This window comes from Fonsecaea nubica, assembly GCF_001646965.1.
Source record: "Fonsecaea nubica strain CBS 269.64 chromosome Unknown Scaff7, whole genome shotgun sequence".
Classification (NCBI taxonomy): domain Eukaryota; kingdom Fungi; phylum Ascomycota; class Eurotiomycetes; order Chaetothyriales; family Herpotrichiellaceae; genus Fonsecaea; species Fonsecaea nubica.
Genome location: NW_019173680.1, coordinates 238,064 through 258,954, shown reverse-complemented (window position 1 = coordinate 258,954; position 20,891 = coordinate 238,064). Strand labels below are relative to the sequence as shown.

The window sequence follows — 20,891 nt, the reverse complement described above, 5'->3', positions numbered from 1 at the left end:
AAGAACATTCCTCTCTTTGCGAAGCCATCGGGACACGGCTTCTCATCACCTGAAATCCTGCTGTCTGGATTCGAGAGATGATGCTTGACGCCGCTCGTGACCGAGCCATCGAAGCACTATGCGATATCCGCCAACACAGATCATTCATTCTCCCTGCCTCGGCGATTCCCAACGGTGAGCGGGATCTGCGAATCACCTATTCAGACCTTGGATACGATCCGGACAGTGACGAAGATGCCGATCCAGATCCATGCATCGTCTTCTTCATCGGCGGCCTCTTGGGTGGACGCTACACGCTCTGTCGCTCCGCCAACATTGCTCGACGGCTCAAGATCCGCATCATTTCCATGGACAGGCCAGGCCTCGGTGGCTCTACCCGGGTCCCCGTGGAGCAACGTGTGGCGGTCCAGGTCGCCGCAATTCCTGCTCTGTTGAGTCACTTGGGCATCAAACATGTCACGCTGGCCTCCCACTCTGGAGGCGCACCATATTTGTTCGCAACTCTTCTAGCGCATCGTGGATTACTGCATCCCAAACACCCTCACGTCGTTTTACTCTCACCATGGGTGCACCCGAAAGACGGCGGTGCGCGGTTGATGCAGGTTGCCGCGATGCTACCGCTTCAGGCGGTGGGCAAGTTCTCATCGTGCGCAAGAGCGGTCAATCGCACTTTTGCATTCAGCTCAGGGTTTCGCAGGGGACCTTGGAGCAAAGCAGCCACTGTTGTCGTGCCCAAGACTGGAGAGGTTGATGAACAGAAGGACAGCAAGCCTGCCATGGAGAAAGCCGTTCTGACTGAAATGGAGGGGCTAGCAGTCACGTACATGTTCGCTGAAGATATCGAGGGCTCCTCGGACGATGCCATCCTATTTCTGCGAAAGCACGTGTACCCAGTCACTGCCACTGGAGATCCCGGCACTGTGCAAGGCAAAGACTGGCTTGATAGTCGGACCATTGCGGACGCCGTTATCGAGCAAGAGAAGCGTCTTCACGATAGCACGGCCGGCTCAGTCAACCTTCAAATCGACGCTCTTCATTCCGAAAAGGACATTATGATTCGCCCGAGTGGCTCGAAGCACTTTGATGACTGCTGGGCCAGCGTGGCTTCGCCGTCAACAGTGGGCTTCAGCTCCAAAATCATCAAGGGTGCCACTCACGATTCCATCCTAGACCCTATCCAAGGTGGCATTGAGACTTGGCTTCAGTGCGTGGCTCAGCGATGGTACACTTGATTGGACATCTTTCAAAGCATCCCTCTTTCCGCTACCAAGCGAAAGGTCAGCCTAGGGCGTACTGAATACAGATGCCCTGGGAATTGCCTCTTGAAGAGGGTCTGGAATCTGATCCACTTGGAGGGGATGTGCATTCTCTCCGTGCTAAGACTCGGCTCGAGATCTGAGGCACGCCGACGGGCGGGGATTGACAATTGGTATGGAAAGACCCCAATTGGGTATCATGCCGGTCCGACAAACATCACGCCAAATCCGCCTGCTTTCGCCTCATCCCACAAGCCACGATACCATGGCTACAGTCCGGAGCGCCAGTTCTGACCTGGAACTGCTGGGACCTCAGACTCCATTGGTGGGGAGGGTGGGCCCGGGATTGAGCCTCACAAGGCATACCTGAACAAAGACCTGGTGTGCATGGCAGCTAACCATTTTGTCTTCCCATCTCCTCAACGCGATAGAGAAAAAAAGTGTCCGATATTCATTGGCCGCTCCCCATCGTTGGCCTTTCTCACCATTGAACTCAGCCTTTGTTCCCGTTGGAAGCGAGGGAAAGCGATTGGACACGGTGAACAGCCAGAATTGAACCCCTGATGGTTCAAGTCTTCAAGCCAGAGACAGCCTCTCTCGTCTTGCTCTCCCGCTAGTACGCTGCGCTCGAAATCGTTCGAGGCACAGCCTCACGTGTCAACTTTCGACGACTTTCGACAGCTCCGCCTGAGCGCGGATAGCTAGTGGTTCAAGCTATGGCAAAGAGGTGTAAACCCGTAATCAGGCTTGTGGTCGAGGATTTCTTTGGTTTATCTCTTGAGTGGCGCACTCATCCGTCTTGGTCTTTTCGAGACGCCGGGTTGACACACAGCAATTTCTTCTAGAGGGCTTCGCATCCACGGCGAGGGGGACTTTGAGGCTGTGAGCTGGCTGTCCATTTTCCTATCACTGCACTTCCATGAGTTTCCCTGTCATTTGTCAGGGCTCGCGTAACTAGGCCCCGGACTACAACCGCCCAATGACCACGATCCTTGAAGGGAGGTCACGGCAGTCAAAGTGTACCTAACACCAATGGAATACCATCACAAGTGCGGGTGACTCCTAAAGCGACATGATCCCTGTTGCATTCACCGGTCAGAGGCCTGCAGATGAGCCCCTGCATCCGGATTGGTAGATATATATCAGAGCTAATAACCGAGTCGGTTCAGACTCCAGGAAAGGTATTCAACTTGGCGGGGGATGAGCAATGTTAGAATATCGACTTTCCCCGGGTCTTCTCATATCTTCCCTTTCCTCGTCGGCTTTTCTCTTCTCTCGCGAGATAACATTTCGGTCGTCACTGGTTCGATACCTTGTCAATGGAGGTTGCTGGCGCCGTGCCTGCCATCCTAACCATAGTGATAGAGTTCGATCACATTTACAAGAGGCTTCGCCGCTGCTCTCGATGCCTTAAGTACGCCAAAGACGATGTCAATGACATCCGGGACGAAGTTGAATCCTTTGGCATGCTCCTCACTCTGTTCCACAGCACCCTCACAGACGAGCGCTGGGGCGATGAAGGTCTGTCCCGGAAAATCAAAACGACCAACATAGAGCAACACATTGTCAAATCAGGGAGAAAAGCGTTGGCCAAAATTAAGACCATGTTAGAGGGACTTGATCCACTGCGAAGAGACAAGGAGTACCCAGCAATCCAGCAATGGTATGCCCGCTGGAAATGGTACACGCAGAAGGAGGAATGGTTACCAGTTCACACTTTGCTCAATTCCATCAAGGGAAGCGCCAATCTGCTCATTTCAATCGTCCATTGCCATCACTTTCTTCAATCGCGCGAGCAGCTGGATGCTGAAAATAAAAAGATCCCCGGTGAGCTGAATGAACGAATGTAAGTCGACTGATTCTATCAGCTTCGAGGGATCAGCGGTGGATGCTGATTGCGTTATCACAGTTCCCTGTATGCAAGTCAGACCCGAACCATGATGTCGAACTGCAAGAAGACCGAAAGAATGCTCAGACGGATGCAAGCCCAACCGGCAGATGTGTTGCGCCTGGCTAAAGAAATTGTCGAACTGTCGTTCAGTTTGGCACGGTCTCATATCGAAGCGTATCCTCAATTGGAAGCGGTCCTTACTCACGATAAGATTCTGTCTGTCGTCGCCAGCAACTCAACGGCATCGAGGAGTTCTGATTTCTCCCGCAACTCTAATCACATCATAGGGCCTTCAAATTCCGGCAGCCCCAGAGAGTCTCGATCGGGAGACTCTTCAACATATGTGCTAGTTTCTGAAAGGTCTCAAGATGACACAGCTGGCGGCCCTGTTGCCGGAGTTCCTGTAAGTCTTTTCAGTTGAGTCATTGATAGAGGGAAAAAATTAACATTGGGAGCCAAACGCACCAGGAACCATAATTCCACCGGGCAGAGCCTCTACATCGACATGCTCGATTCTAGATCCCGACTCTGGCACCTCTGATGTACCATCACCAGCTTCGACTGTAGCTCGTCATCGCCCTGAGGGCTCTGTTCCAACCGCCTTATGGGGTCCACCGATACCGAACCCACGTCCAGCACCCCACCCCCAGGGATCAGATGCAAACCTTGAAAAGCGGACGGTGATTGTCGATGATGGTCATAGTAGTATTCGTGAGGAATTCCGTCTCCCAAAGAGGGATCCAGGATCATCTCAATCTGGATGAAGATTGTGGGACATGACTGCTTTTGCACTGTTCCCGAAAGTGAAAGGGACGGAAAGGGGTAGGGAGACCTCGGGATGTTGAGGGATTCGGGAAGCTGGCGCCCCATTTTTGTTCTCTCTTCTGAAATTGAACCATTGTAGCACGAATAGTTTTTGTATGTTGATCCTTGTACGAATGTAGCCAGCGCCTGGGGTGCCTAGGTAGCGAGGTAGGCACCTAGGTAGGCAGTACGGAAGAACGAGGGTGGGGAAGGGGGATTAGTTTCCTCCCTAAAATGGCCCTCGCGCTACGGGTGCTGCCTGCGCGGGCAGGCGGGCCGGATCTGTTGTGCATCTGTCGCCGGATATTGTATCCATCAACCAAAAGTCATGACTTAACACTGTCATCATGACTTTTCACATTGGCCAAACCACATCTACCAGGGTCGACAGTATAATAATGACGGCAAGATGTGGTCACCAAGCCTCGTCGTACTTCTCTCAAGCTATAACACAGCGTTTGAATGAGGGTCCCATGTCGCATCACTCGGAATACGAGGTTCACTCTTCTCCTTACCAGCAAACCACGGCACCGCAGAATGTCTTCTCTCCTGGATTCCAACACGTTCAATCCGGACACGGATATTCCTGATTTGTCAGGCAAGGTTAGAATTATTGCCCATCTTTCCTGGACAATGGACTTTGGACCCCGTTTGACGGTTTCTTACAACAGAACTATATCGTCACCGGAGGCAGCGCTGGGATAGGCTTTGGGATCGCCGCACATCTCCTGCAGCATCATGCTGAAAACGTCACTATCCTGTCCAACAAGGAGGACCATGCTCATTCCGCCCTCGAAGAGCTGAGAGAGTATGGAGACGCGAGCAAGGCCTATTGGGTGAAATGTGATCTCGAGGATCTCAAGCTCACGCAAAAGGTGGCCGACGACTTGGCAAGCTCGCAGGACAAGCTCCACGGTGTATGTTGCGAGGCACTCGATCAAAAAATATGTCGAGATGAACCCCCACTGACGCAATGGCTGGTAGCTCATCCTCAATGCCGGACTGGGCGTCGGAGTCTATAACGAGACCAAAGACAAGCTCGATTCACACTTCCAGGTCAATCACCTTTCGCAATTCCTCCTCCTCCTGAAGCTCCTCCCTCGACTGCAAAACACTCCAGGAGCTCGCGTGGTCTTTGAGTCGTCCGAACTGCATCGCGGTGCGGACGCCAACGTGCAATTCGAGAACGAAGCAGAGATCAATCAGGACATTGGGCCTACGAAGCTCTACAACCGGACCAAACTTGCTCAAATCTTGACCACGCGGGCTCTCCAGCGCCGGATCGAGAATGGCCAGCTAGGCTTTCAAGCGGGTCAAAAAATCTATGTCAATGCGGTTCATCCAGGAGCTGTCGCGACTGATCAACCACTTCAAGCTGAAGAAGCGTATGGGAAGCTAGGCGTGGTCGGTCATGCGCTTGTCAGACCTTTCATGAAAGATCCTATTGCGCATGGGTGTCGACCAGCGCTGTATGCAGCGACAAGTCCGGAGATCGAGGAGAAAGGTATTACTGCACAATATATCGTGCCTGATAAGAAAGTGACAGATCCAAGTAGTAAGGCTACTGATGAGGAGCTGGGCGAGCGATTATGGAGGCTAAGTGAACAATTACTCAAAGACAGACTAGGTGAAATTTCATAGAGTATGTGCCGTATAAAATGGCAAAAAGTTCAATACTAGGTCTGGCGTCTTCTATCTTACCTTCCCCCCTTCTTTTTCTAGTATATGATATACTAGGACCCAAGATGATATTTGCTGCTGCAAGATGCCACACTGGATTCTGTGATTCCATTTGAAGATGGACTGAAGGAATCCAGTGGCATCTTACAGCTATACCATCTGGTTATTGATCGTTGATGAGACATGATCTATGAGTCTGAGACCTCGTGCTACCCTATCTACCGAGGTGGTAGGTAGGCAACAGCGAGCTCATAAATCATGATCCCATCGACGACCAACAGGGGGGAAGGCCCCTCCCGCCAAACCCGATAGAATATTGAACTTTGTGAGAAGTTCCATATCCCGGACTCGAAGTGGTAGCTTTTTTGTTGTGTGTGTGTGTGTGTGTGTGTGTGAGGTCCCAGTTTACACGCTTGTTGCACTTCTTGTGAGTTGGGCTATGTTGAAGAGGAATTCTGGGAGAGTAAATTATATGGGATGTGATTTTGGTCTTGCTTTGGGCGTTGGAGAGTGGGTCACTCGGTTTCGTCGTCTGATTTTGTGTGTTGCTCGTTAGGTACAACTTGGCGGGTGTGGTACCAAGGGTGATGTCTCTGTGAATCTGGAGGGATACGACGGTGTCGAGGTGCATCCTTGGCTAGTTACTGTCAAATGAATAAGGTGGCTCCATCTTACGCCCAGTCCGGAACTTCCATCTTTCCTCGAGAGTGGCAGACCTATTGTATACATAACCGTGGTTCGTTCTGATCACTTCCCCCTTCGACTCGTTGACCATGGATCACTAAATAAAGAGCAGCATCATTGGGCAAGTATCTACAATGACAATGCAACAAGCTTCAAAAAAGAAGCTGTGGCTTGAACGAGGCCATTGGATCACAGTCCTGTTGAGATTCGATCTTGCATTTTCGGATATCGGATTCCCTCTCCTTTGCCCACGAGGCTGGTGGTTGAGTTGCAGCCAATCAACATTCATCCCTTGCTACCGCTTTGGAGCATGTGTGTCAGCTCAGCCCACCAGCCCGCCTGCCCGCCTGCCCGCCTAATTGATTGATAGGGACCGAGGAATCGTGTCCGTATCCGGCTGTATTGCGCGAAGGAAGCATGGACAAGATCCGTGTCAAACGTGTACATCCCCTTTTAATCTACTGTTTCCTCTTCCCATGAACCTGCTACGAGCCACCACCTACTCCTCTCTCGGGTCTCTTCTTGAACCTTGAACCCCGGACTGCTGCAGTCGAAATGCCAGATCAGGCAGTTTACGCGAACACATTCTTCCTTCGTCCACAGATCCGTCGGGGTCCCGACGTCCCTTACAAGAACGACACAGGCTCAAATCCTGTGCTTCGAGGGTTTCCCTTGGCTGCCGTCTCCAAGATGTATGGGTGACACACTGTTTTATTGTCCTTTGTTGCGCCCTGCGGCTAAGACGTTTCTGAAGCATCGCGTCGTCCAACTGGATTCAGAGCGTCTTCTGGAAACTCAATGGCTTCGACAAGCTCAAGGACACAAAATATCTAGATGAATATGAGATTCGACTTGATCCGACAGTCGTGCCTCGATCCACCACTACCTCGCAGGACCCGGTTCCGAGCCTGACAGAGCTGCCGCTGCCTCGCCCTCGCGCTTCCAACACGGACTACTACACTTGCGCGGACTACCACAAATTGTACAAGTCCGGCAAAGTCACCCCTTCCGACGTTATTGAGTACCTGATACCCCTGATTCGGCGAGACACCCAACCTGCTGGTCAGTACTCTGTTGCCTTTATCGATTCCAAGGTCGACTTGGTCCGGGCGGCTGCAAAAGCGTCCACCGAACGATATCGAGCTGGCAACCCGCTCAGTGTGTTGGACGGCGTGCCGTTGGCCGTGAAAGACGAGGTGGATCTGACAGGATACAAGAAGACCCTGGGCAGCAAGCTTGATTTCACCGACAAAGAAGACCGTACATCATGGTGCGTGCAGAAGTGGCAGGACGCGGGTGCCGTGATCATTGGAAAGACAAACATGCATGAGGTTGGCTTGGACACCTCCAACAACAATCAGACTTGGGGCACTCCGTTGAATCCACACAACAATGGTTATTATACTGGCGGCAGCTCGGGCGGCTCTGCGTTTGTCGTCGCCGCTGGCATCTGCCCAATTGCGCTCGGAGTCGATGGTGGCGGGTCAATTCGCTTGCCGGCTGCGTTTTGTGGTATCTACGGGCTCAAGACTACTCATGGCCGAGTTTCAGCCAGAGTCGGCAAAGACTGGCTGGACAGCGTCGTCGTTTACGGTCCCATGGCTTGCAACATCGATGACCTCACCATCAGCTACCGAGTCATGGCCCAACCTGATCTTGGCGCAATGAGAAGCGCTGGCTTCCCCAACAGTCTGACCAAGGAGCCATACAGTCTAGGGAGTGGGAAGAAGTATCTGGGAATCGACCGGAGCTGGGTCAACCGTTCGGATAAAGTTGTCCTGGACATGTTCAACGCCGCTCTCGATGGCTATGTCAAAACTCACGGTTACGAAGTGGTCGACATCACGATCCCCTACATTCCACAGGGACAAAAGGCCCACGCGTTGACTATCTTGTCCGAGAGCCGCAGTCAGATTACCGCCCAGAAGATCTCGAAGCTCTCGTGGCACAATCAGCTGCTTCTCAATGTCGCGGGTGGCCACGCAACCGCCCAGGATTTTATCTACTCTCAGAAATTGCGCAATCTTCTGATGTGTCATCTGGCGTGGCTGTGGCACGAGTATCCTGGAATGATGATCCTGACGCCGACGACGCCCTGTGCCGGGTGGAAGATTGGCAAGCCGAGCGACATCACCAGCGGCTACGGCGTGAGCGATGGCGACATGAGCTTGAGGACCATGGAATACGTCTATCTGGCGAATTTCACGGGCAACCCCGCCATCAGCTGTCCAATGGGATACACGGATGAGAATGTGCCAGTCGGCCTTATGGTATTGTCTCCCCCCACCCTCTTGCCCCCTCCGCGTCAATCACCATTCGAAACGTAAGGCTAACCGACGCATACAGGCCATGGGCGACTGGGGTAGCGAGGAACAACTCCTCGCATTCGGCAAAGAAGGCGAGTCCTTCCTCACCGGCGGGAGTGCGATTCGACGCCCGAAAGACGAAAAGATGTGGATCGACGTGCTCGCCAGCACAAAGTCTGAAGAGTGATCCTCGGTATCTTAGAATGGTCATTGGCCCCAAAAACCCCCAGTTCAGATTTTCTCAGACATTCATCCAAGCACCTATTCTCAGCTCAACAGACGCTCAAAAAGTCCGCAATTCCCTCTCTCCTCCCACATTGTTTCAGCGTCCTCTCCGGAGGGAGAAAGAAATATCTGGACATCGGTCATCGCCACAGCTCGACCTTCCCTCCTACGTCTACATTGTCAAATCAGAGAGTTTCTCAATGAGATGATCCTCGATATGCGATATGGTTGGCAGAAAAGTGAAACGAGTGACTGGACCACTTCACTTCAGTCCTTTGGATTCATCGGATCGTCGAATCTCAGTCGATCAGCTAGCCAGGCTTTTCGAGTTCTGATTTTATAGATATATTAGGGGTGGAAGGCAATATTGGATAGGACAGAGACAGGACTATCCATCCCTGCAGGAACCAGGCTCAGGCTCAGGCTCGGTGGGGTTCACTACCTTCTCGGTACTCGAAGATAGATTGGGAAGATGGGAATCAACCGATAGACATGGACCACGACACAAGGTCGACTTTACTTGTGACTGGCTACATTTGTTGATTGATCTCCATCTCCATCTCCCAAAGGTACCTACCTACCTAGATAGGTTCATAAAGAAGTCTGAACTGCAATTGTCCTTTTTCAAATTCGTACATGAGCAAGCATTACTATCCAAGCGGGCCAGTGGACTTGCTATCTCCTGCTAGTGCCCAGGTTAAGAGGTTGACTCATAGGTTAGGAGCTTCCTGCCCCTGCCCAGCAAGACGTTGAGTGAGAATTCCTTTTTTTACTCATCGACCTCGTCATTGTCGCCATCGGGTCCCCCACCTCCGGCATTTCCCGTCTCTCTGATCCGCGCCTCCTGTTTCCTGTAGAGGCCGGCCAAGAATTCGCTCGTGCTCGCCTCCTCGATGCTCTTGTCTTCTCTGACTTTCAAAAACCTGGGGAACCGCATGCTCAGACCGCGTTCCTCGCTGACCAGTCCGATCGCAGCGGTGTACGTCGGTGACAGGGTGATGTCTGCAAAGGCCATCTCCCACACCTCTTGCGGTTCGAACCATACGTCGGGCTCGTACGCGCTGTACTCGATGTAACTCGGTTTCGTGCGCATGGTGTTGTCGCCATCTTCGGCGTACTTCTCCTTGTTTGCTTGGTAGAACTTGTCTGTGAATCCCGAGATGCACTTGGTGACAACCTCCAGACTGCCAGTCTCGGGATTGCGGCACGCGAGCAGGATGGGCGACCACCACTTTGCTTTGCGGCCTTGACCGTGCCAGCCGGCCACGGGGATGAGGTCGATCGTGTCGGCAGACTGCGCGTAGTCCTTTTTCACCTTGAGCCACGAGTCGAGCCGTTTGTCTGGTTCGTAGGTGGAGAGGAGCGCTTTGCGACGAGAGCCCTTTTCTTTCTCCTCTTGTTTCTCAGCTTGACTTTTCTTGCCGGCTTTCTTCTTGCTCGGGGTCACGGGTGCAGATGCAGGCTTCTCTTCCTCGTCGTCTGGGCCGGTAAGATCAGGATTCGGCATGTTGTCGAGCACTTTGACCATGATACCCTCGCATTTTATGTCGGTGGCGGACTTGAAGAACTCCAGTACAGTCTCGGAGTCTGCAGAAGTGGCGTCAATGCTGTTCACCCACGTGAAATGGTGTTCTTTCTCGATGAACATGCTGCGCAGCAGACCGCGTCGCTCGCGAAATGGCCGATCAAGCAAGGGCTCGCCATTGAGGTACATGAGATCAAATGCGAATAAGCAAACGTCGATTTGGATGGAACCGATATCGACATCTTTCTTGGCCCGGTTTGTGAGAGTCTGGAAGGTCTTGAGTTCACCTGTATTTCTATCAACGGCAACGACTTCTCCTTCCAAAATGAAGCTAGAGACGCCATCACCGCGGATTTCAGGCACCAGCGCCACCAGATCGGGATATTTGTCTGTCATGACTTCGAGATGGCGAGAGAAGATGGACACTTTGCCCTTTTCATCACAATGGACTTGTGCTCGCTGGCCGTCGTATTTGAACTCACAGCTGAAGTCTCGGCCCTGCAGTTTTGTGAGCATCTCACTCAAATCCCGAGTGATGCTACCCAACATCGGACGGAGAGGAATGTGTAATGCTAAGCCGCAACGCAGCAGGAGTTCTTCTGACACTCCAAGCTCGAGGAGGCCAGGCACGAGATCGTTGTAATTGGGCCGTCGTGCAAAACATGTCTTGACAATCTCTTCCGCTTTTGCCCATACAACCGCTAATTCCTCTTTCTTGAGCTTTGCTAGCTCGGCGGTCTGTCTAATGGGGAAGTCCGCCCCTGGTGGACGCGAGAGCTGGAATGCCCGTGCCAGGGCAATCAGCATGGTTGTCTTCACCGCTCCGATCCGCAGATGCTGGACCAAAGTCCTCACGATGTATCGAGATTCTTCTGGTCCTCGCGCATCTTGAAGGAGGCGTTCCACAAGCCGCTGCTTCTGTTCAACGCTTCCATGGCCCTTGCTGTTGGCAATCTTGACCAGCGTTTGATATGCGCTTTTGATGGTGAGTGGCTTCGGTTTCCTCAACGTGAAGCTCTGCCTCTTCTTTGCTTCGAATGCGACATCTCCTGCGTCTCCATGTTTGTCATAAAGTGTTTTCAAACCGGCACCATCGAGCCCGCACACTTTCTTCAAAGCCTTGGAAATCGCTGAGCCGCCTAGACCCAGTTCCAGAGAGATATAAGGCGGCGAGATGGAATTTGTAGCCAGCCAAACAGCAGGAAGAAGACTCTCAGGGTCCGCCTCGATGATGACCCTGAGACAATTGACCAGAGTGTCCACGATTTTGATCCGACTTTGTGTCGAATTGACCAGCACGAAGCATCGCGTTAGAAGTGCGTACGATGCATTACCGCCATCTCCCGCCCAGTGCTTTCTCAGATCAGAGACATAATGTGACGGATCAAAGGACAAAGGGCTCTGATCAAAGGGTATCGTCAATGTGATGGTATCTTCTTCTGAGGTTGTTGATTGTAACCCAAGTACACCCTTCTTGTTCGTGTTCGATTGTGGCACAGGCTGGGGTGGAGGGGTCTTTTCAAGCGCGGCGGATACGAAATCTTTGACATCTTCTTCGACCTTGTGCTCGTGTCCTTCGGCAGGCTTTGGCAACTGGCGGTCATTGGCCTCCCTGAAATTGCTCTCGTGTGGTCCGTCTTCTTTTGCCCATTCTTCTTGAAGCCTTCTGGCCAGTTCCTCATCAGTCAACTGCGTCTCCGAGGTCGACAAATCTTGTATTTTGACGTCTTCACGCTGCGCAATACCGTTTCTTCCTCCATTCTGTTGTTCATTTTGCTTGCGGAAGAAGAAATCAAGACTTCGAGGCGGCACTTCGGCGGGTTTGGAGTCGTTCTTCTTCCTCCTCTTAGCCGGACTCTCCATGACTGCTGAGTAGGTCGGGCACTGGCATCGTTGCCAGTGCCATCCAAAGCGGTTATATTGCAGTCATTCTGCAGTTGCATTCAGAAGTCAGAGGAGGCAGGATAAGTGGTGACTTCATAATCAGATGTTTGAAAATAGTGGCGGCGCGTCTCCAGCCACATGACGTGACGCGCTGCTGGTGGCAGTCGGAGAAATTCACACCGATCATGCATCCAACGCCGCCGAAGCGCAACTGTGACTTTTTTACCTTTGCCAATCCACTATATCGCAGTCTGCCAGTATGGCTGAGCTCGCCATGACCAAGACCGTGGACGGACAGACGCGGGTGGAAGACTATCTGAACGACAAGATACAAACTGCGGTGGACCTAGAACAGGTGGACAGCCTTGTACAACGGGTGCGAGAACAACAAACCCTGTTGCGGGAACAGGTAAGAGGTTAATTGTCTCTGAATTAGGCTGTATCTAAATGTGCCACAGCTTGAAGCAGCGCGGACAGACTATACAGAGGCAACAAACAGAGTCAATGAACGTTCCAGAGAGTTGAGAGAAGCGGCGGAAAAATGCAAGAGGGAACACGCCGACATAGACCGACGGCTCAGAGACCTTGCACAATCGAACGTCAGCGATGACGCCGCGCGAAAGGTCGAAGCTAGGATGATAAAGGTGCGCCGTCTCGAAGTTGCTCGAAGCTATCTAGAGGTGTACCAGCAACTGGACACTTTGAGCCACAAAACGAAAGAGAACTTTTCTGCGGATCCGGAGGCATCAATCAAAGGATATCTACGACTGAGGGCCATTTGGAGGCACATTCAGGATGCGCAGCCGGCTGCAGAAGGGGCAGCACCTCAATTGACGTATGTCTTTGAGCAACAAATGCAGCAGCTCTATGCGCTCATCAAGGCATCTCTAGAAGGAGGCTTGCAGGAAAGTCTTGCAGAAATGAAATGGCCGGCCAAAAAGTTGAACCTCCAGCGCAAAGCACAGTACCAATGGGAGGAGAGTGTCAGATTACTCCTCCAGCTACAAGAGCCCGACCTGATCGAAGCGTACGCAGGCCTTGACACCCGAAGTCGATCTTCGACGCCTGAACCTATCGTACTACTCCCGCTCGAGGTCATGGTTCAACCATTGGTAGTGAGGTTCAGATACCATTTCTATGGAGACAAACCCACGAATCGCTTGGACAAGCCCGAATACTTCCTCACCCACGTCCTAGATTTGCTAGAGACACATAGCGCTTTCATGAGCGACATGCTGGGTCCTATACTGGATGACAGGGCGCACCAGTCTGAGGCCCTGGAGACTCTCTACCCTGACGCAGTCTCCGCGTTCATTACGGCACTGCTGCCGATGGTCGAGGCAAAATGCCTGTCTTTTCTGCCCCAGATTTCACAACAACCACAACTGATATCTCACTTTATGCACGAGTTGATGGTGTTTGATAGTGCCATTCGTGACACCTGGAGTTACATTCCGATTCCCAGGATGCTGGCAGAGTGGAAAGGGATTACTTGGAGAGTGCTGACCACACACGGGTACTTTGCTCTGTGGCTCAAAGTCGAAAAGGACTTTGCTCTTTCTCGATACAAGAGCATTAGAGATGCTCCAGATAGCAATGAGATCGACTTTGACGCAGACGCCACTCAGACGAAGCCGACAAAGGGAGCGATTCGCGTCAATGATCTTTTGGAGACGATCACGGATCGCTATCGAGGCCTTTCGTCGTTCAGCCAGAAGATGAAGTTTCTCCTGGAGATTCAACTCTCCATCTTCGATGATTATCACAACAATCTTCACGGGGGCTTGCAGGCATATCTTGTATCCTCCCACACGGCCGGCCGATTACTTCAGGGACAGTCTGAAGCCGATGCTTTCGGGTTAAAAGGGCTGGAATCCCTGGCCAAGATTTTTGGTAGTGCTGAATTTCTTGAACGGAAAATGTCGGATTGGAATGATGATGTCTTCTTTCTGGAGCTGTGGGACGAACTTCAATATCGCGCCCAAGCAAACAGCGGCACAGGTGCGTCCATTGGCACAGACTTGAAAGTGGAGGACGTTGCGGACAAGACCTCAACGACCATCAAGTCAAACGGCGTTGAAACGGATGAGGATTCAGACGGAAGTGGATTGTTCGACCAGACTGCCTCCGCATATCGACGACTACGCGAACGCTGTGAGGAGGAAATGCTCCGCTTCTTCGACATTAACCTGAGAGGGGCGCTACGAGCATACGTCAAGCATGCTCAATGGTCGTCTCTTGTGGAGACGTTGTCCGACCCAGCCGCAATGGCGCCTTCTCCGAGCCTTAGTGGCTTCTTTCAGACAACAGCCACGCTGCTGGGCTACCTTTCTCGCGTCCTGGCCCCAGGACCCATGCGACGGATATGTAAGCATTACTGCTCCACCCTGCAGAGAGAGGTCTACGATAATGTTATAATGTACCATACATTTTCAGCCACTGGCGCAGCACAGTTGGCCAGGGACCTCTCCGAAATTAAAACGACCATCGAAAAACACAGCGGACTGCGAGGAGTTACTGGAGCGGGTCTCAAACGTCTCGAAGAGGCCGTCTATCTCCTTTCTCTGGATGCTTCACAAACCCTGGAGAGCGGCGAAGAGGACGAATGGGGATTTAATGATGATGACAACGACGAGGAGTCGAAAGGGCAAGCTGCCACGGATGAGGCTATCACTGATGATACCGGCATCAAGAAGCCTGGACTCTGGGACGTAGAGAAGTTGATTTTCGAGAGCAACGAAGCAGCACGAAAGGCTCTTGCGGATATGGGCCTATATCACCTCAGTGAGGGAGAAGCCAGAAACATTCTGAGGAGGAGAGTTGAGTTAAACGGATGATTGATGGGTCAGATATTGTGGAAACGGTAGATAGACAATGACTGACTCCATTAGTGATTTTCAAATATACGTCCTACTCGGTATACATACGTTAGGAGCGACAAGGTGGCTGGTCAGTCGTGGAACTCTGCCTATACCTCATTGGCACCGTTTCTGGCTATTTATAAGCCCACGCTACATCAGGGTTGCAGGTGTTTGTGACTCACCCATATTTCACTCTCATCTTTGCTAGAGAAGTTTTTCGTTTCAAGAACCAGAGAGTGCCAATAGAACTCCCCTTACATTCTTCCCTCTTCGAACGTTGTCGATAGCCTTGAGGAAGAGAAAACATTGTCTGACTTGCAACCACGTATTCCCTCCCTGCGGAGAAGGACCCCTTCAGCTTTAGCGCAAGCAACAGATATGGCCTCTGAAGACAATACCAACAGACCATTGACGTCGCTCCAAAGCGTCATCCTGACCACCGGCCCGTTCATCTTCCTCTGGAGCACCTTGCGGGGCTACGTCGCGCGCAACGGGCCCTTCAGCCTCGCGGGCCCGCTGACCCGGCTGAACAACCAGATCTACGCGCTGTTCTCGCTGGCGCTGGCGTGCCTGGTCCTCAACGACACGGAGACATTCCACTTTGTGGACCTCGAGCACGTAACGACATCAGGCCTCGCGTACGTGTACCACCTGACCAAGTTCTACGAGTACGTCGACGTGTTCGGGCTGGTCGCGTCGGGGACCCCCGTCAACGAACACATGGCGTTCCACCACATCACGACGCCCGTGCTGACGTACCTCCGCGTCCTGCACGCCTCGGACTGGCACCTCTTCGCGTGCCTCAACTGCCTCCACCATTTCTGGATGTACGCGTACTTTGGCGGCGTGAGGGCGTTCAAGCCCGTCCTGCGCGTCACGGGTTGGGCGCAGCTGGTCGGGGGAATCGGGCTCGACGTCTACTATCTCGCGAGTCACGGAAGGGGGGCTCCCGAGGCGAGGAATCGTGCCCTTAGTATCATGATCTTGACGAGGTACGCGATGCTGTACTATCGAGAAATCAAGATGGGGATGGGGAATGCCCAGAAGGGCGGAAGAGCGGACAAGCAAGACAAGAAAGCGAAAGCGAATTAGTGGCATGGCATTTTGAAGATCCACGTCTGTGTGACTAGAAAACCATAACTGAGTCGTCCACAAGAAGACTCAGTTGGCCACGTTGATCAACATGGACTTGACGCTCAGGTATTCCTCGATCCCTTGTCGGCCACCTTCTCGTCCATAACCGCTTTCCTTGACGCCACCAAACGGACTCTCGCACGCGCTGAGCATTCCAAGGTTTACTCCCACCATGCCGACTTCCAGTGCCTCGGTGACCCGGAATGCCCGTGGAATGTTTTCAGTGCAGATGAACGACCCGAGACCAACGTTGCAGTCATTTGCCATTTTGAGGACATCCTCCTCGGTGTCGAATTCGTAAAGACCGACGACCGGGGCAAAAGTCTCTTCCCGCGTGGTGATCATCTCCCGGTTCATCCCTTTGATAATTGTCGGCTGAAGGAAATACCCCTTGAAGTCCTTCAACGGTTCTCCACCCAGGATGACCTGACCGCCGTGTTTCTTTGCATCTGGTTAGAGTTAGCTACCGTCTAGTGAAAGACACACAAGCCCCTGCTGCTTACCGTTGATGTGGTTCATCGCCTTCTCGACGGCCCGCTCGTGCGTCAATGGGCCCACGAAGACTCCATCCTCGGTTCCTGGACCGACTTTAAGTGATTTGATTCTGACCGTCAGAGCTTCGGCAAACTTTTCGTAGATGCCCTTCTGTACAAAAATGCGGTTGGCAGTCACACAGGTCTGGCCAGAGTTTCGGAACTTGGCCATTATGCAGGCTTCTACCGCAGTTTCGAGTTTGGCATCGTCAAACACGATAAACGGGCTGTTACCACCCAATTCAAGCGATAGTTTCTTGAGGCTATCACTGCATTGTCTTGCGAGGAGTTTACCCACGCGAGTACTGCCGGTAAAGCTCAGTTTTCGGACCAGACTGCTCTTACACAGTGCATCGCCGACTTCACTGACAAGATTGAGAGTGGTAACAACGTTGATTGAGCCTTTTGGAAATCCAGCTTCATGCGCGAGGACAGCTTGTGCAAGAGCGCTTAACGGAGTCTCCCCAGCCGGTTTCCACACTGTTGTGCATCCTGCTGCTAGCGCCGCACCCACCTTTCTCGTTATCATGGCGATTGGGAAGTTCCAGGGGGCCAGACATGCTGCGACACCAATGGGTTGTTTGAAAGTCAAGATTCGTTGATTTAGGTTGGCTGGAGGGACGACCTCGCCGTGCACTCTTTCCGCCTCGCCGGCAAACCATTCGAGGAAAGACGCCGCATAAGTGACTTCACCTTTGGCTTCGGCAAGAGTCTTGCCATTTTCGAGGGTGAGAATCAAAGCAAGATCGTCGAGGTTGTCTAGACAGAGGTCGCTCCACTTCCTGAGCCATCTCGCTCGCTGGCGGGCGCTCGTCTTTTTGAAACTCTGGAAGGCTTCATGTGCAGCTGTAATGGCTTTGTCGGTGTCTGCAGCACCCATCTCGGGCAGGGTCGCGAGTTTGTCGAGTGTAGCAGGGTCGTACACATCGAACGTTTTGCCCGAGACTGCATCGACCCAGCTATCATTGATGTATCCCTTTGTCTGAAACAGGTCTTTGCGCTTCAAATCGTTCAAGGTTTTGGGCGCCATATTTCCTCGTAGGAATCGTGACCCGCTCCTCTGATCCTTAAATGCTGAAGTCGTAGGATACGTAAGCAGAACCAACAGGTGTTGAGTCGTCGAGCAAATCTGGGGGTTCGTAAGTGGCGAGTTGGGCAGGGTCGAGAGGATGGCAAATTGTCAGCTGTTTGGATCGGCACTTCAGCTTTATATCGCTCGAGGGACCATTGTTTCCACGAGCACTGACATGCAATACTCACACCTCATAGGCTCACACCCCACATGATGGGAGTTGGAGAGAAGTTCGACGTTACGAAACGCAAATAACCATCTCGTGCGGGGTCCTGTTGGAGGATGTTCGTCGAATGCTCCTGATGGCCGAGGGTGACACGAACGAGCCATACTTGGCTTCATCATGTAGTTGGAGAAAAAGCCTTTGTTGTGGTATGCTTGAGAGCGGAGGGAATCGGGCTCCTCTCCATCTGTTCGTCCAAGAGTCCGTTATCGGTACATCGCCTTTTCGTCGGGTTTCTCGGGAGTCGCACTTTTGTCTGGGTACATCTCTGCAAACAGGCAGGGGAACAACATACAAGGCTGAGCGCTAAGGGCCATTCGCTTTCCTGGAACGACGCAATCATCCACGCCGGCTGTATGTTCACCGGTTATATGTTCGCGGACTGTTCTGCGGTTTCAATCAAAGGGACATCGGAGGCTCTGAAGGGCTAGTACAAATAAGGTTAGTCTGGACAGAGCCTCAGTGTATGTGGTGCACGTGATCAGAATTCTTCAGCGGGCCAATCACGCAAGAAAGGGACAAGAACTAATTCACCCGTTTTCTGTACCCCGTATAGCATTGTGCTCCCAACCCCTGCTGCGCCACAGCCTTATTGATAAGTTGCTGCTCGATTTTCCATCACCGGGGAGGTTTGACGACATCATCAGGGCAGTCCGGGACTATACTCGGTGTACTGAATTGCACGACTGACCTCGAAGTCCCGGCAAAGCAGTATCTCTAAATCGGCGTTGAAACAAGTGTAGTCAAGATACCACATCGCCATAACCGTGCGGATAGGGCGAACAACTGGCCCTTGGGTTCGTACACCGTCGGCGAATCCTATCGACGCAATTGCGGGTCACCCCTAGAATATACCTATCCTATTCACTTGTCTAACAACGTGAAGATTGAAGGTAAGAAAAGTGTCCTTCCAGCGGCCGTAGAAGCCGCAAGTCAGCAGTAAGAGGGATGAAGTTACAGCCCGAAAATCCATTTCCAGGACCATTTTACACTTTCAACCTCTGAGGATTCGGAGGCCTGGGAACATCGTTGATGGTCTAAAAAGGAGGCACATCCGGGAAATTGTCTCACGCATACCCCAATACGGGCCTTATATCAATGAATGTAACAGGAAGATAAGCGAACTAGGGTCGCCAAAGATAACATGTTGACCTGTAAGCAAGCAAGTGACGGGGACCCGGTTTCGTGTTGTGCGACAAGAACGAATTCCTCAAGCCCGTGTTGAAGCCGTTTATTCCTGCATTGCTTCAAGGGACAAAAGGACCATACCGGCAAACGGTCGACCAACCGCCTGCTCGGGAAATATTCAACTGATCATCCAGGCCCTGAGTACCTCGTACTACTAGCATGACCCCTTCGTGGCCCATAAACTTGCTCAGATCCCCTACTTGGATGACATGGTACTTTCGGCAGTCGGCGAGTCTGGAGGCCTAAAGATGCTCATTCGGCACTCGCTGCCATTAGCATCGCCCGCATTTTCTCCTCCTCCCCAGATCGATGGCTCAACTGCGGGTTGATGGATTGTTGATCTTGTTGTTTCCTCACGCATGACATTGTTCGAAAGATGCGGAATATCCCTTTAATAAAGAGTTCAAGACGGCACTGCCCCCCGAAACCTTCACATCAAACCATCAAACATCCGACACGTGAGGCACCTTTTTTTTTTGACTTTCTCCCCTCAAATTGGTGGTCTGGACTACGAGGGGCCTTGCAGCCCCTGGAATTGTACCTGGTCACTTTGGATAGGCTCTTGGAAGCAGTCCCCAAGTCCTCGGCTAGCGCCCATTAAATTAGCTTGGGACCCAAATGCAGCTGACGCGCCCTGATGAACGCCTCTTTTTGGCCCGAAACGGTCACTCAACACCACGTGGAGATTGGAGATTGTCTCTTAATCCGCAAGCCACGGCTGCCACTGCAGCTTCCAAAAGCCTATCGAAGGCTCTGGATTACCCCTGTCTTTCGCCAGCTGACGCATCGACTGGGATATTCCGTACAGGCTCAAAGTGGCTTGAGCCTCCTCCCTATTACACACCTCTCTACCTACTCGGTACTAAGGTACACATCGCTATCTCGTCCACTCTTTACGGACATATACGCAGTCAGCATTACTCTTTGATTCCAGTGTCCAAAGTCACGGGAAATGCGCAGGCACTCATCCACTTGTTCTATACTTGTGCACATCTTGGCTTGGGATTCTCCGTTGCTCTGGGCAGGGGAACTATGAGGTACCCGGCTGCTAGTAGAGTCCAAAATGTTGTTTTCCAAGGCTGTTCAGGTTCCACCGCCGCGGGCTTGTGGTCTCGGCCTTGCAGCATCGAGGTATTAACGACTCTGGGCGTTCCGAGCGCTAGACTGGGGTGGCGGATGGCTTTGGTCACCAACTGTTTCCGGCGATTCCCAGTTTCCACATGTTGAACTCCCTCTGTGTTCCCTTTTTGCGCCTCTTTGATATCACATCATCTGAGAACCCGCGAATCGATGGCCTGAAAGTCTGACGATGGACGGCTTCAACCTACAATCTCGAGTCTCGGTAGGACAGTTTGGGCTAGAACATAATGGCTGACTGCAGGTGTCAGGGGTCATTGTACCTGGCCTGACTTGCCTGGTCGCCATCTTGTCCACACCCTCGTCACGGCCGCCCAGCATCAAAGCCACTAGCAGGAGAAACCACCTCGCTTGGTCTCCTTAACCTTGTACACCTATGAACTGAGGGCAGGGTGGGTGGCACGCACGCGATTGTATAAAAAGTAACTTTCAGACCAGCATGGATGGCGTTTCGTTGTCAACTTTACTGAGCCGCAGCATTCATATTC

The 20,891-nt window shown here is 52.3% G+C and overlaps 8 protein-coding genes across 8 annotated transcripts; 6 read left to right on the top strand and 2 right to left on the bottom strand.

The window, feature by feature from the left end:
- Nucleotides 1-80: 80 nt before the first annotated feature.
- Nucleotides 81-1,232, top strand: AYO20_01710 (hypothetical protein; the record flags this gene model as incomplete). Its single annotated transcript, XM_022640016.1, has 1 exon — nt 81-1,232. The coding sequence occupies one exon, from the start codon at nt 81-83 to the stop codon at nt 1,230-1,232; it is 1,152 nt and encodes a 383-aa protein (XP_022503971.1).
- A 1,343-nt stretch (nt 1,233-2,575) lies between these two features.
- AYO20_01709 (hypothetical protein) lies at nt 2,576-3,568 on the top strand (the record flags this gene model as incomplete). The annotated part of the gene is made up of 2 exons (XM_022640015.1): nt 2,576-3,102; nt 3,166-3,568. The coding sequence occupies 2 exons, from the start codon at nt 2,576-2,578 to the stop codon at nt 3,566-3,568; spliced, it is 930 nt and encodes a 309-aa protein (XP_022503970.1).
- A 920-nt stretch (nt 3,569-4,488) lies between these two features.
- On the top strand, nt 4,489-5,592 carry AYO20_01708 (hypothetical protein; the record flags this gene model as incomplete). The annotated part of the gene is made up of 3 exons (XM_022640014.1): nt 4,489-4,554; nt 4,623-4,868; nt 4,936-5,592. The coding sequence occupies 3 exons, from the start codon at nt 4,489-4,491 to the stop codon at nt 5,590-5,592; spliced, it is 969 nt and encodes a 322-aa protein (XP_022503969.1).
- Nucleotides 5,593-6,870: 1,278 nt separating this feature from the next.
- Nucleotides 6,871-8,808, top strand: AYO20_01707 (hypothetical protein; the record flags this gene model as incomplete). The annotated part of the gene is made up of 3 exons (XM_022640013.1): nt 6,871-7,007; nt 7,070-8,585; nt 8,662-8,808. 3 exons carry the CDS (start codon nt 6,871-6,873, stop codon nt 8,806-8,808), a joined length of 1,800 nt encoding a protein of 599 aa, XP_022503968.1.
- An 807-nt stretch (nt 8,809-9,615) lies between these two features.
- AYO20_01706 (hypothetical protein) lies at nt 9,616-12,234 on the bottom strand (the record flags this gene model as incomplete). The annotated part of the gene is made up of 1 exon (XM_022640012.1): nt 9,616-12,234. One exon carries the CDS (start codon nt 12,232-12,234, stop codon nt 9,616-9,618), a length of 2,619 nt encoding a protein of 872 aa, XP_022503967.1.
- Nucleotides 12,235-12,514: 280 nt separating this feature from the next.
- Nucleotides 12,515-15,092, top strand: AYO20_01705 (hypothetical protein; the record flags this gene model as incomplete). The annotated part of the gene is made up of 2 exons (XM_022640011.1): nt 12,515-12,664; nt 12,714-15,092. 2 exons carry the CDS (start codon nt 12,515-12,517, stop codon nt 15,090-15,092), a joined length of 2,529 nt encoding a protein of 842 aa, XP_022503966.1.
- A 402-nt stretch (nt 15,093-15,494) lies between these two features.
- AYO20_01704 (hypothetical protein) lies at nt 15,495-16,208 on the top strand (the record flags this gene model as incomplete). Its single annotated transcript, XM_022640010.1, has 1 exon — nt 15,495-16,208. One exon carries the CDS (start codon nt 15,495-15,497, stop codon nt 16,206-16,208), a length of 714 nt encoding a protein of 237 aa, XP_022503965.1.
- A 69-nt stretch (nt 16,209-16,277) lies between these two features.
- Nucleotides 16,278-17,813, bottom strand: AYO20_01703 (hypothetical protein; the record flags this gene model as incomplete). The annotated part of the gene is made up of 2 exons (XM_022640009.1): nt 16,278-16,699; nt 16,754-17,813. 2 exons carry the CDS (start codon nt 17,811-17,813, stop codon nt 16,278-16,280), a joined length of 1,482 nt encoding a protein of 493 aa, XP_022503964.1.
- Nucleotides 17,814-20,891: the final 3,078 nt, after the last annotated feature.